Source organism: Pinus tabuliformis, chromosome 8, assembly GCF_031772625.1.
Source record: "Pinus tabuliformis cultivar Carrire ecotype Pingquan chromosome 8, CPIR1, whole genome shotgun sequence".
NCBI lineage: Eukaryota > Viridiplantae > Streptophyta > Pinopsida > Pinales > Pinaceae > Pinus > Pinus tabuliformis.
The window spans coordinates 1,803,624,051-1,803,640,348 of NC_142294.1; the positions used below are offsets into that span (position 1 = coordinate 1,803,624,051).

The following is a 16,298-nucleotide window of genomic DNA, read 5'->3' on the forward strand; positions in this document are numbered from 1 at the left end:
AAGGAGATATTTCATCAATAAGGCTCATGGATAGCCAATGCTCATCACCTAGTGAAATATTAATTCTTTCATAACTTGAACCTGACAAAAAGACCAAGACGAGTTCCAGAATGACGAAGTGTGGGACCAATAGAGTAAGAGAGAGAAAAGCATTTGAACAAGACTCAAACACAGATCACACACATAAATTCCATCAACACAAGCCATGAGAATGCACATGACTGAAAATAAACAATCACACCTTGAAATGACAACAAAACGACACTTATTTCTATGTGCGATAGTTGAAATGTAGCATTGCGACACTTATAACACAAGTTACAACAGAAGTTTCGACTACAAACAGAAAGTGTGCTAAGCTATAGGAATGTGTCTAGTGCATATTCTTATGATATATAGGGCCATCTAATGCAGAAGAGTGTGCTAGAGCTACCTATAGTGATGCACAAAGGTGCGACACATACAAGAGTGGAAATAGTTAAAAGCGACACTTGCGACAATAAGAAAAAGTGAAAATGACACTTGCAAAAGCTAAATAAAGTGAAAGAGACACATGCCAGAGAAATGATAAAGTGAAAAGGAGACTATTTAAAGTGAAATAAAATAAAAATAGCAATCGTGAAAGTGAAAGAAACACTTGTGAAAGCAAAGGTGCGCAAAAGTGACAGTTGAGAAAACTCACTGGAATTATGACACAATTGCAACTGGAAGTGAGGGAGACTTTCAAATGATTTTGTGCACTAAATGTTACCATAGATGCATATTTTATTGTATTGAATATTACACAAGCACTAGTCCTAGAGATTGTGCAAGTTTTACTTTCAAGAGCAGTGCAATGCCTATCTAACCTTGCATAAAAGGAAGTGCATTTATGAATTTATCACTAACTGAGCATGTATGAGAAAGTGACTTTGACACTTAGAATCTAAGAGGAAGACTTAAGAACTTAGCAAAACATGAATTGACCATGAAGTTAACATGGAACAATAGATCACAAGATCCTCAATAGGCTCCAAAATTCAAGTGTAGGCAAAATTTTGGAGGGTGTTTTCACAATGTCAACACTTGATGATACATTGGTAGAACTCCAACTTCTATGTTTAGCTCTCATATTTTAAGTGAAAGGTCTCAGTCATTCAGGAAGTATTGATTCACAATGTAGATTTCCCTAACTTTTCCGCTTATCTTGGATAGAGATATAGTTCTTATAATTCTTGCTAAGCTTCAAACACATTTACAAGACTAGCCATACATCAACTGTTTTGATAGGGGAGAAGGATAATAAGTATATCGAGATTTTGATATTTAGAGTTAAGAATATTTCCTAATGTTGATCTGCTACCAACGAGCCTGTTCAATACCACGATGGAGTCACCTCAAGGAATCACAAGCATCGCTTTGCTGCCAGCAAGCCTGTTCAGTACCCCAACGAAGTTGCTTTCTTCACCTCTCAGTGTCGGAAGCCTTTCTCTTCTTCACTCTTTATTTTTATTTGAAATATATGCTTGAAGAATTTATTAAAAATTTATAGTACAGGGGTGGAGGAGGGATCCTGACTTATTTTACGAGCAAGAGAGGTTGTTCCTTTTTTAAGGGATTTGAAAGATATCTAAAATTGATATGCTCGTTTAAAGTTTTCTCCTTTCCCTTCTCTACTTGATTGAGTGGATAGGTAAAAAATTTATTCAAAACAAGACTGAGTCAGAATGAAGATCCTAATAAAGATATGGGGTTCATACTTAGACCAAAGGCTTTCTGTCTCGAATGAATCATATTTTTCGTTCAGATATCATTGAATTTAAATAAATTTAAACCAAGAAAAAGAAGATGATTACATATTAGCCATGTGTTGTTCATTGTCACGATTTCCCTTTTCAAGTTTCACCACATTGTCTTTTGAGCCAAGAAAGAGAATATTCATGCAAAGTTTGATTAAACAAAAGCAAGAGAGAAAAGTCAAGGCATAGCAAGAAAACAAAAGAAAAAGCAGAGCATAAATAAAGCTTAACTAAGAAGAAACATGGGAGACAAACAAAGCAAACAAACCAAATGCAAGGACTAGATAAGGGTAAAATGTAGGGTCATGCAATGAAACTACAAAGTTAAAATGCACCTATACCTACTCCTATCCTAACCGGCTCAAAGGTTAGGGCTAAGTGTATCTTAATTTCTAATGTAACCGCTATAACTAGTCCTCACCTATAAACACAAAGATACGCACAATTAAAAACCATATAAAGCAATGTGCAAATGTAAAGATGACAACTTGAAAATAATTCCCAATGAACTAGAGGTATTTCTTATTAGCAGAAAGATATTCCATACCGATTGGTTTGAACTGGCCTCGAACTTTACCTCGTTAATTGAAATGATGATCATACAAACGTTGAAGGTTTCTTGTGAATGTACATTCATCTGTGTTTTCATTTTTTGCAAACATTAAGAAAGGCTGGAACTTATTATTTGCAATGGAGCTTTCTAGGTAATATTTCTCTAACCGTTCGACAATTGGATCACGATATTTGGATTGATCAGCATGAAAACCTTTAAATTCGTGAGAAAATAAACTTTTAATTAACACATTTGAATCACAAAGAGAATCTTTTGAGGGGAATTTGATCTGATATTGTTCAAAAGCCTTATTAATATGGTAAGGACTTGACATAACCATTAGCTCATGTTGAAGTGCCCTAACTATCCGATAAGCATCTGAACAGTGAAATGATAAATCATAGAAAATGGAATTAACAAGATCAATTGATGTCAAACAACTATCATCAGACACATCGAGGAAGATGATACATTGAAAGACAATTGTGAAAATCAGCGGTGTTATGATTAGATTGGTGGATAAGCATATAAGATTATCTATTTACCATTCGTTTCCTTTGCATTTGAATACATACTAAGACAAAAATATGGAAGCTTAAGGCATTTAAAATAATCGTTGACATTGTAAATTGAGGAAACCAATTAGGATACTAGGCTAGCAAAAGATTGGAAGCAAATGTCAAATTAGACCAAGTATTCATATCAACACAAGGGTTTTGATCTGTCGAATGAATCAATAATTGGCTAGAACTAAAGAAGATAAATTGTGCTAGAAAGATGATTAACTTCAAAACATGCACAAGAAAGATAAGAAGATAATCACTCTCGACAAAGTTTGGCAGGGAGGGATCCTCCAGTGAACGATGAACTTTATCCTGATGATCATATTGTCAGGCTTTAAGTATCTATGAGAGATGTGATCTCCAACCGTTGGTCTAATACAAGTGATCTTCATTAGAGGAAATTTCAGCCTAAAAGTGGCCTCCTAAGGATAAATAATAAAATAATAGTTATGAATTTTGGAGGGAAAATAAGATTTTTTTTTCATCGTAATTTTGGCTTATCTTCTTATAGGTTTACTCAAATTTCTATTGAAAACGCAACAAGATGATGGAGCTTAGTGAAAAGAAGTCGCCTTCACTAAGTGAGCCCGCAGGCTATTTTTGGTGCAAAGTCTATTTTTAGACTATGTCTATTTTTAGACATATGGATCATGGTCTATGAGTTGTAGAATGCTATTTGTGGATGATTGGTCATGTTGGTAAAAATAGATGGACTTTTATTTTTAGACATATGGGTGGAGTCTATTTTTAGACTGCCAGGCTAAAAATAGAACAATCGAATATTATTAGCTCTTAATAATATTTGGACTGAAAACATTATCTTATCCTCTTGGAGCACTTCAGTTCAAGCTACGGATGTGGCACATGCAACTGCCAGAAGGAAATATGCTTTTCTTATGGTTCAGTTGAGCTATTGCATGATGGACTTCAATTAGAACTCAAGTGATTGAGTTTGGTGGAGTTGATTGAAGAGTTGATGGAGTTGTTTTCAGTTTGACTTGGTTGAACTAGTTGTATTTAGTCTAACTGCATAATACACTAGTGATGAGTGATGTGAATTAATTCACTAATTATTAACTCATAAAGCAACTAAAGAATACATCAGTTAACTTAGTGCATGGACAGTTCAGTGGAGACAGGTGTTAGAGGTGAGTGAAAGGGCAAGACAACTGTCGAGTGTGACTATAGTTGTGCATGAGATTTGCACAATCAATGGATTGAGTATTGCCAATGAGGATTGCGTGGTTCAGCCAAGGGAAATATGAGTTTGGATCAACCATTCTCATCTATTCTCATGCATGATTTCGCAGTGGAGGAGATTTGAACCTGTGATTGATTCAAATCTAAGCTAGTTTGTGTGTAACAGGCGGAGATAGTATTGAGTACTTGCGAGGAGTATTGTACTATGTATTGTTACATGTTCTCAATCAATATAATATACAGATAGTTGGAGGTTTTCAGCTGTATGCTTTCCCTGTGATATACTGTGTTGATATGTGTGATTGATGCTTCAATGTGTGCATGTGATTATTTCTGAATTCTACAAATTGATGATCAATGGTAGAGGAGGTTATGTATTATGCATGCATTCCGAAAATAGTGTATAATCAGGATAATCTCTATGAATAAGTGTCATATTATTCAAAATTTCTACAAGTTCAATTGTAGACACTCATTGGATGCATGATTAAATTATGCATCCAATGAATACCCATTATGCATACTTTTCAGAAGATCCACAATGATAAAAATTGAAGTTACATTAAAAAAACATGTTCAACACGTTTTTTTTAATGTATCTTCAATTTTATCAATGTGGGTCTTCTCAAAATCATGCATAACGAGTACTCGTTGGATGCATAATTTAATTATGCATCCAATGAGTGTCTACACTTGAAATTTGATTAAACCTATAAGGAGATAAGCCAAAAATACAATTAAAAAAGTAGTTTTTTTTCCTTTCAAAATATTTACATGTATCTCTTTTTAAATTTAAAGGATTTTGATTGGTTTACATATTATGTACGTGAAAATTTCATAGGCACTCTTAGGCTAAAATTTCCTTTAATTGGCATGATGAAAAAATAATAAAGCAAGATTCATTTATTTGATCATAAAGTCTATCTTGAGGATTAGGAGGATTAACTTGAAAACATTGAAATTCCTTCAAGAATTAGCTCACATCCAATGGACAAATGTTAAAGAAATAATTATGTGTGAAAATATGTATCCAACTTAGTTCTTAGATCTCAACAAGATTTCGATAACCTGACATTACCATCAACAGGAGTTGAAGTGCCTTGTCTTCCTAACAGGTCTCTGAACTTTCTAACAATGAATCATCAAATTTGGGGGGCTTAGAAAAATCAACGGGTAGATAGGCACCACTATCGTCAGATGTATCAATGAAAAAAAAATTAGTGCCACTAGTTTGGTCATATTTAAGATTAAATATGTTAGATTCTTGATGGATAGAGAATTCATATGCATCAATCGAAAAACTCCCTTGATCATTCAGAGTTGCAACACCTTGCTCCTCACTTATGAAAGATTTATAGATGAATAGATCATGAATAATGGATTCAATATTTTCATCCTCTAATTGTAGAATCACACATCCTATACCCGATTGCAATCATGACCAACCGAACAAATATCTTATGTATAAAGAGAAATTGTTGGTAAAAAACTTATCAAACATATATGGGTACAATGAATAGTGTGCTAGAGGTGAGGATGTTAATTTGGTAGCTCAGTGAAATATTCCAATCATGGGAGTAGATTCCTCTTTTTGAGGGGACCAATTTTAACTTTTGAAGCACTTGATTTGGACAAGGGAAAGTGTATTTTTGAGGTGAAGCCCACAATGTCAAAATTGTTAAGGTCAGCCTAAGGACAAATCATGCCTCCAAAGTTGTGTATAAATACAAGTGACCTTAAGATCATTTGGACATCATCATCAAGCATCTTCTTCTTCTCTCTTCTTTGGATTGGTTCACATAGGTCAAAAGTTGGTTTGTATAGGTCCGAAATTACAGGGTTCGAAGCTTGCATGTGTGATTATGGTTTTTGATCTGTAGATGTTGGGTTGTCTTTGGATATTTTTAACTGTATTCTCTTGCATATAGGCCTATCCATGTGGCTGGAAAATTTTAGTCACATGGTCATCTCACTCTCTGTGCGACTGGAATAGAGGGTTTCACTTTGATAGGAGATCGTGGTTGACCGTAGGTTGGGAAAGTTAATTCTTATCAATACTATTGCTAGGATCATATTTCTGGATATTGCTTGGTTGATTTTTTCTAGATAATTTTGCATTGGCTCATTGTACTCTCTGTTGAACATTTTATGACAATGTAATAGAAGAATTTCAAAGGGTTTTCCACCTTCTGGGGTTTTCCCTAGTCATTGACCAAGTCTGCATCTCTTGTTGATGTTGTTGATTATCTCCTATTGTCACTGCATTTACTATTCTATCTTCGATCACTGTCGATGATTGGAAATATTAATTATTGTTGAAAGATTTCTAATTGGAGAATTGAATTGGGCTAAAGTAATTGAAACAACATAGAGAATTATAAAAAATAACATGGTATCAAAGCCTAGGTGAAGGATAAGCCCAAAGGAGACAATATTTGAAGCAATCATCTTTGGAAAAGTTGAAGGACCCTATCTAATCGAATCAAGATGTCTTCATCTTACATCAGGGAAAATGAGAAGTTGGGAGACTCATCTAACTTTGATGCATGGAAGATCAAATTGGAAACCATATCGGAATACAATGATGTCTTGGAATACATTCAAGGAAAGGTACTTGAACCTTCGGAGAATGCTTCTGTTGCTATCAAGAACAAGTGCAAGAAAGTTGATTTAAAATATATATATATATATATATATATATATATATATATATATATATATATATATATATAGATATATATATATATATATATATATATATATATATATATAGATGATGATTTACACGATCATTTACTTTCTTATGTTGGAAATACAAATAAGTAAATATATGTACGATAAGTTGGTTGACATGCATGAAGTCAACAATTTGAATGAGATCATCTCCTTGAAGGATCAACTCAAAGATATGAAAATGAATGAGGGAGAGTTTGTGCAATCCTACATTATGAGAATATCTCATCTTAGAGATCAATTGCAGAGAGTTGGGGAAATTATGCCTAATAGGGACTTGGAAATGGCAACCCTTATAGGTCTCCCTCCTATTTTGGAAACCTTCGTTACCACTATAAGCAATAAAAATATTTTCTCGTCATTTGATGAGATTGTTGGAAGGCTCCCTCAAGAAGAATCAAGGATGATTTCAAGACGAATGATTCAAAATCATGAAGAAGGTGAGCTTGCTGCTTTTGTCTCTCATAACAAGAAAAATAAAGGAAAATGAGTTTCATTGAATTCAAGGAATCCTCCTCCTGGAAATTTAAAGAGAAGGAACGAAAGAGAAACATCGCACATTGAATACTTCAATTGACACAAGAAAGGTCACTATGCAATGGTCCACGCTACAACATTAGAAGAAACAGTAACAGGTTTAAAAATTAAAGAAGAGGAGATGAATGGAGGAATGATCATAATGGAAAAGATGAAAGAAAAAGAAGAGATGGTCAAATCGATCATCAAGAAGGCCACCTTCCTCAAAAGAAGTCAAGAAATACTAGGTATGAAAGTAATGCTGATAATCAATCTGAATATATCATTATTTCTACACTTTCTAGTTCCTCTCCCCTAGATACATGGGATAGTTTGTTGGTTGATAGTGGGGCCTCTCATCATTTCTCTAGGTATAAGGAAGTTCTATTTAATTTGGTAGAGAGGGAGTCAAATTTGAAGAGTATTCTTGGAGACAACTCCACTCATTCGGTCAAGGGTTTTGGTTCTTTTAAATTTCATTTGGACTTTGGGGAATCTATTTTGTTTCATGATGTGATGTATGTGTCAGGGTTGAAGAAGAATTTGGTATCTATATCCACATTGGAAGACAAAGGAATGAGGGTTTCTTTCATCAAAGGAAAAGTACTTACTTGGCCTGTTGGATCCTCCATGAGAGATGCTTTTACATTGGGATTGAGATTTGAAGGACTCTATAGAATCACCAGAAGACCTCTTCTAGCAATGATCCATGATACAAATCATCAAAGCGAGTTGTGGCACTGAATATTGACCCATGTCCACTATGAATCCCTTCTGAAATTAAAGAATTTTGTCTATGGAATCCATGATATTTGCGCTCAACATGATGGAGTATGTTCAAGTTGTGCTAGTGGAAAGAAGACAAGGGGACCATTCCCCTCTAGTAAGAACAAGACGAATGGCATCCTCTAACTCATTTATTTTGACATATGTGGGCCAACGCCCATGCATTCTATTAGTGGTCACCTTTACTATATAACCTTCATTGATGATTTCTCAAGGAAGACTTGGATATATTACTTGAAGCATAAGGACGAGGACTTCGATTTGTTCAAGGACTTTAAGGCTTTGGTCAAAAATCAAACAGGGAATAAAATTAAGATCTTTAGGTCCAACAACAATGGAGAATACATATCAAATGAGTTCACATAATTTTGCAATAAGGAAGATATCATGAAGGAGGCGATTGTTCCCTATAATCCCAAACAAAATGGAGTGGTTGAAAGAAAGAACAATTCTATTGTGGAAGTTTCATGTGTCATGCTCCATGATCAAAAGCTTCCAAATTTTCTTTGGGTAGAGGCTACTAATGCAAATGTATATGTTAAAAAGAGGGTTCCTCATCAAGAATTATACAAAAAGACTCCTGAAGAAGTATTCACAGGTGTCAAGCTCGATGTTGGTCATCTTCGTATATTTGGTTGACCTGTATATTTTCATGTGCCAAAGGACAAAAGAAACAAGTTGGAGGCCACAGGAAGAAAATGTATGTTTTTTTGGATATTGTGAAGATTCTAAAGAATATAGAATATATATTCCTGGTCAAAAGAAGGTTGAAACTAGTAGGGATGTAACGTTCGATGAAGATGTTGCCCTTGGAAAAGCAAGGGACCTTTCTCTTCTTCCCGAGAAGAAGAATTATGATATGGATAATTTAGAATGTCCTTGTATGTCTGAATCAAAGAGATACATTGTTGATGATCCCATGGAGCCCATGGACCCCTTGGATCATCCTCCATGTGATCTCATTGCTAGGAAGAGGCCACTTTGGCTTTGTGACACATTACAGGATGCTGAAAGATACATTCTTGCTAGAAGGTTAAATTTTAGAGAAAGTAAGAAGCCATGCAAGTACAAGGGATATGTTGTAGCAATGAGAAATATGATTCAAGTTGAGCCTCACTCCTTTGAAGAAGTTGTGAAAGAACGAGTTTGGAAGGATTATATGGCCAAAGAATACTATTCAATTATGAAGAATGATGAATGGGATGTTGTGTCAAGACTGAAGGGGAAATCTGTGGTGAATTCAAAATGGCCATTCAAGATCAAACATGGAGTCAATGGAAGCATTGAGAAATATAAGGTAAGGTTCATGACTCGAGGATTATCCTAGAAAGAGGAAGAAGATTACGATGACATATTTTCTCCTGTGGCTCAATACACTACCATTCATTCCATATTTTCCCTTGCTGCAAGTCAGGGATGGACCCTTCATCACATGGGCATGAAGACAACATTCCTTCATGGCATGTTACAAGAAGAAGTGTATGTTGAACAGCCATAGGGATTTGAAGTAGAGGACTGAAAGACACATGTTTGTAGGTTGAAGAAGACATTTTATTGTTTGAAGCATGTCCCCAGAGCATGGTACACCCACATAGATAGTTTCTTAATGAAGATGGGATTCATAAGAAGCAATGTGGATCCCAACCTCTACTTCAAGGTAGTCCAAGGTATGCCATTTATTTTGGTTTTATATGTTGATGATTTATTCTTGATAGGTAGTGAGACCCTGATGATCAATTGTAAGAGGGAGCTAGCCTCTGATTTCGAGATGAAGGACCTTGGACTCATGTACTACTTCCTAGGCCTTGAGGTATGGCAAAGGCCCAGTGATATTTTCCTTTCACAAGGAAAATATTGTGAATTTTTTGGATAGATTTAGAATCATGGAATGCAAGTCCCTACACAATCTGATGGAAATAAATTTCAAGAAGATATGTGGAGAAGCTACAGGACCCGATTTGGTGAATCCATCTGAGTATATACAGTTGATTGGGGATCTAATGTTCTTAGTGAACACTCGTCCAAATATATGCTATGCACTGAACACATTGAGTCAATTCATGATCGAGCCTATCCATTCACATTGGATTTTTTCCAAACACATTTTGTGATATTTACATGGGATGATCACTCTTGGTCTGAGATATTATGTCATAGATATTATACTTCATGGATATATCGATGCCTGATATCATTACATTCAACAAATGGTGCAGAGAAGATCCATTAGACTCCATCACATATCGAAAAATGAGCAGATTGAAAATATTCTCACCAAGGCTTTGTTGAAAGGGAAGTTCTTGGTCTTCAGAGAGTAGCTTGTAATGATGGATGTGACCCCTCCTAATAAGTGGCATCACTGATCAAGAACACTGAGCATAGCTCTTCCCCCTTGGTTGAGCTCCCCAAGGAGGGAATGGAGCATTGAGGGCTCCTAGGGTCGAGGGATCTCTCGAAAATAGGGTATCACCCCTATCTCTCACCCATAGGGTGGAAGACAGATGTTCCCCTATCTTGGTCTAGTAGAGTATACCCAATTTTATATGGAATTTTCACTTTTGCAGACAAAAATGAATCCCCTAGATCTAGTGGGATGATCTAGAACAACAGTGGACAAAAAGAATCAAAGTTTTCCTTAGATTTGGAATATGGAAAATGGACCTACCTAGAATTTGTAGTAATACCTCCTCTTCTCTTTGCTTATAAGCTCCAATACTAGCTCCAATCCTAGCTCCACATGTTATAAATGGAACCTGCAACAATGACTAAAACAAGAAAGGGAACTACAATATCCACATAGCATAATCCAATATCTATACTAAATGATTCAAAATGGCATTGAAATACAAGAGCATAACCATAACACAAGTATAGGAAAACATGATGCTTGAGGAGAGAGTTACAACCATATATAGAAGCTAACTTTGTAGATGTCTTCCCAATTGACTTGTCCTTCCTTGTTACAAAGCAAACCTTCACACTCAACCCTAATGCAGATGGATGATGATTCCTTAAGCTCAAAGCAGTAGCATAAGGGTACTATCAATATCCAAAATCCAACCTAGTAATCTCCAAAAGCCAACCCAAACTCCATGGGAGGCAGTGAATTTATAGGGTAAACATGGTGGTTTAAGATTTACCAATATAGGCTTGAGATCCACTTATGAGGGAGGATAAGCTTAAGGGATAAGAGATAAGACCACTAGAGTAGGATTAGATAGGAATTCAAGATCTCTATCCATGGTAAATGGCTAAAACCACCTTAGAAGCTTCCGGAAGGAGAAGATTCAAAATCGATTTTTATTTTTCCCGAAACTCTAGAATCAATGCACCTGAAAAATGGAGAAACTTGCGTTGATCAACATTGGTGATCAGGTATGAAACTTGTACCCAAAATTGGTGGACAAGCATGCAGAGTGCACTAGGCTTAAATCATGGGTGTTAGCAGATAAACCTTGAAACTCATAATTTTTGGAGAATTGATGCTTAGGGCTTTACAAAGGGATTATGACAAAGTGTTCAAGGACGTTGATTCATTTGATTTTCAGGATTTTTGGGTTGATGTGAAAAAATAGCCTGTAACAACCTAGTTGGCATCATACCCACAAGTCGTGCTTGTTGGGATTGTCATTCCCTATCTAGCCAACAGGTTGAGGAGGCTTGGGGGGCTGTGATCCTTACCTTTGGTAAGTCAGGTATCTCACCCAAACTTGATTATGATGTAATTGTTCTACCACATGAATCTTGAGGGCCATTGTTGGGAAGATCAGTGGGCAATAGGATGAAAGAGATATTGTATCTCACCTATTGCTCGACATAGGGTGGAAGACATATGCTCCCCTATGAGATGACTTGGGGTGAGAGTGTCCCATATGACCTTCCCCATTGTCATAGACATGAGGTGAGATTGTACCGTAGGACCTTCCTTATTGTCCTGAGAGGGTGGTAGTTGTAGCTCCCCGATGATTCTTCTTATTTAGATTCAAGAATGTTTCAACAGATGGAGTTGAGTAGAGATGGCACATGATATGATGTCAAGATACATGCGATGATTACATGATGTCGTTGGAATTTCTCCCTAGATGAGAGGGAGAGTTAATTTGGTAGCTCATTGACAAATTCCAATCATGGGATTAGATCTCTCTTTCTAAGAGGACCAATTTTGAATTTCGAAGCACTTGATTTGGACAAGGGAAAGTATATTTTTGAAGTGAACCCCACAATGTCAAAACTGTCAAGGTTGGCATAATGACAAATTTCCCCTCCAAAATTGTCTATAAATACAAGTGAACTCAAGCTCATTTGGACATCATCATCAAGAATCTTATTCTTCTCTCTTCTTTGTATTGGTTCACAGAAGTTGGTTCATATAGGTTTGAAATTACAGGGTCCAGGGTTCGCACATGTGAATAGAGTTTTTGATCTACAAATCTTGGGTTGTCTTTGGATATTTTCCACAATATCTATTTGCATGCAGGGTTATCTATGTGGCTAGAAAATTTCATCTGCACGCTGATCTCACTCTCTATGCATTTGGAATCTAGGGTTTCACTTTGACAGGAGACCGTAGTGGATGGCAGGCTAGGAAAGTTAATCCTGATCAGTGTCATTGCTGGGATCATATTTACAGATATTGTTTGGTTGATTTTTGCTAGATAATTTTGCATCGGCTCATTGTACTCTTTGTTAAACATTTTATGACAATATAATAGAAGAACATTTTCAAAGGGTTTTCCCCCTTGTGGGGTTTTCCTTGGTCATTAACCAAATCTATGTCTCTTGTTGATGTTGTTGATTGTCTCCTATTGTCGTTGCATTTACTGTTTTATCTTCAATTACTGTTGATGACTAGAAATATTAATTATTGTTGAAATATTTCTAATTGAAGAACTAAATTCGGCTAAAGTAATTGAAACAACATAGAGAAATACAAAAAATTAATAGAGGAAAGATGAAAAGACTCAAGATAAGAAACACCAGTTGTAACTAAATTAAATTGAGCTTGTAAGAACAATGAATCAACACAATTTTCATCATCATAATGGTCAAAGAAAGGCAATACGAATATGATTTTGAAATTGACCATGTTTTCTTCAACAGGGTATATTGAAGATTCGAGAACCTGACAGCTTAGTTCTTCAGGTTTGATATCTGAAGATCTATGAACTAGAGATATTTCAAAAGCATCTCAAATCGAAAGAGCATTCCAATCCACAAATGGAGATTGTAAACTATAAAAAGTAGATTATGGATCAAAAAAATATCATCCCATTTACTTGGGCACTCATCACCACATATATTAGTGGAAACATGGATGTCAAGGTGATGGTTTTCCAAAGTCTCAACTTGAATGAATGGTTTGGAATCACTAGAAAAATTATCAAGATTACAAGATCGATGATCAACCAAAAACGTGAGATTATCATCTTGAAAGATAGAAGAAAGATATGACATATCTTCAACACTTTGCTCCTCTACATGTTAAATACAATTACCATGTATATGATCACTGCTTGCCTTTGAAGTAGGTTGATCAAGCAGACTTTGAAAAACCACAATATCAACATTCACCTCAGACTCCTTGCCTTTATTGAACCATTCCAAGTTCTCCCCCATAGGATCTATAGCATTGGAATAGGATGAAGGTTGAAAAGATGGATCAACAATTTGATTTTCAGATTTCCCAACTTCAACATTATCGCAAGGAGGAAGCCAAATAGGTACTTAGAAAAGAGGCAAACAAGGAACAAAAGGAATAGTAGGTTCCTCCCCATAGATTTGAGGTGTCTTATGATCAACATAAGTTGGAAGAGAATAATTATCCAGATGTTCAGATTCAAAAGATTTCAAGGTTAGTAGAATCAAAGGTCCTCCCTCCATGATGAAATCTGATTCAACCACTCCCTCGGGGAATTCATAACAATGGTGAAGAAATCGATGAAGAAAATCCTCTACAGATTCACTAGATTTCATTCTAAGTAGATCAATCCTTTTACAAACATCCTAATAATCATACTCGCCAAAGGTTTGATGAAACTCCATAGAGAGTTGTTCAAATGAATGAATAGAAGCAGTTGGTAAATTATGACACCATTTCTTAAATCGACCTTCCAAAGTGAGGGTGAATAATTTACAAGCGACGTCTTCACAATTGATTTCATGATATTCACAAAATTCGAGAAACAAATAAATATGTTTGGATATGAATGTTTCACCCTCTCATCAAACTTCAATTGCGAAGGGTCATCAATCAATTCCATGGGGACTTTAAAATTTTATCTATTAGAAAAAAAACTTGGGATCATGATTTGGGAATGAGACATTTAAGATAAGAGATTCAAACATACTTCATGGACTTAGCTTTTCATATGACCCTCCTTCTAGTTCCATAATGTTGACGGTGTTGGATGCCTCTAACATACAGGGGGTATCCTTAATGAGAAGTCTCACTAAGACCTCACACCATTTGGTGTAGGAGCCTCATCCAGAGTAAAGGCCCGACCACCATATCTTGAGGGATTTCCTTGGCTACAATGAATAACATAAGAGAATACACACACAACCTTTGAAACAAGCAAGTTGACATTGTGAAACACCAATTTCAATGTATAAAAGAAAACTTGCACGAGAAGAAAGAAATAGTAAGCCTCTAGAAGAAAAATAATAGTACTATTCTAAGAGAGACCCAGAAGGGCAAGGAAATATTTGTTGATTAACCTGCAAATTAGTTCACAAGATAACAACGATGCATGAAAGAAAATACAACACACATTCAATAAGATGCATGCCAAAGCCAACAAAATAGTTCATTTTCTTTAGCATATATGAACGTAAACATATACCGCAAACATCTAAATAATAGTCTTACAACATTCACAATACATGCATGAAAATGTGTCGGCTCCAAGATCTTCTCATAATTAAGTGAAAGTTCCAAGTATACAATTACAATGGTGAAACACTAGCTCCAATAGTGGAGCATTAAGTCACTACTTTCTCCTCCAAAGAATGATCTTCTATCTTATGCCAAGCTAGAGGAGCCAAGGTAAAAGATTAGCTCTCCAAGTCCAAGCTTCCAAGCCCCTTGCTTGAGTTATGAGGGTGTATTTATAACAAGAGGGATGAACTTTCATCTCCCCTTATGACTATTGAGCTTCCCTCATGACCCTTGAGCTTCCAAATGACCTTTGAACTTCTACATGATTCTTGGACTTTTCCTGGTGACTCTTTTGTCCACATGTGACTTTTAGACTTCCACATATTTACATTTTTCTCATTTCTTCGAAAAATAAATAATTATATTCCACATCATATAGCAAAGTACATGGACACCATATGACTATGTGATGACAGTTTGAGAGGCCATGAGTTGACCACTATGACATAAGACTTCATTGTGATGTATCCATGCCAAGCGCCTCTCCTTGTTTCTATGTCTTGCATTCTTGATGATAGATTTGGTTTGTACTTCATCTTCACCCTCCAAACAGTCAGGGTCAGTGTTGAAACCTTCCAAGTCAACATAAAGTGTCATCCTTCTGTCATGGTTCAATATCCTTTTAGGTTCTTCATGATGGTTCTTCTTTGTGATTCTTCTTTGCAAGTGACTCTCCGTTTCTTCTCCTTAACATCTTCCTTGAGCATCAACTTACCTTGTTGAGGTGGTACACCTACCAATGAAGTTCATTCATGAAAAGGAAAGATTATTTTAGAAATCATCTATTTTACCCCTACTTTTCTCATCGAAGAAGCTAATTGTGATGGGCTTGTGTAAGAGCAAAGAGAGAGGCTTGGTGGGAATTCCACAGCTGAGGTCAGTAGTGGCTGAAGGAAGACACCACTGCTCACTAGAAATGCGCAATGAGCTATAAGGAGGGGCTCTTCAAGGTCTAGAATAGTGATCAAGTGTAAGAGACAAGGTTGATGAGCTTGCCGACTAAAAGTGTGTAGTGTGCAAGGCTCAAGGGAGAGGAAGGTAGTGATAATGCAATTGAGCTTCATAGTGACTAGGGAATGCCTCACTATGCACTAGAAATGCGCAATGTGTAGAGGCACAGTGAGGGGTTCTAGTCAACAGAAGAGGCAAGACTAGGCATTGCAACTACACAATGTGCAATGCACAATGCTTGAGGGGAAGACTCCTATGCTTGCGCAGTTAAGGGCTACAAT

The 16,298-nt window shown here is 36.1% G+C and overlaps 1 protein-coding gene across 1 annotated transcript; it reads left to right on the top strand.

The window, feature by feature from the left end:
• Positions 1–8,516: 8,516 nt before the first annotated feature.
• LOC149243441 (uncharacterized) lies at positions 8,517–13,277 on the top strand. Its single transcript, XM_089371213.1, has 3 exons — positions 8,517–8,741; positions 8,896–9,426; positions 13,230–13,277. The coding sequence occupies exons 1-3, from the start codon at positions 8,517–8,519 to the stop codon at positions 13,275–13,277; spliced, it is 804 nt and encodes a 267-aa protein (XP_089227339.1).
• Positions 13,278–16,298: the final 3,021 nt, after the last annotated feature.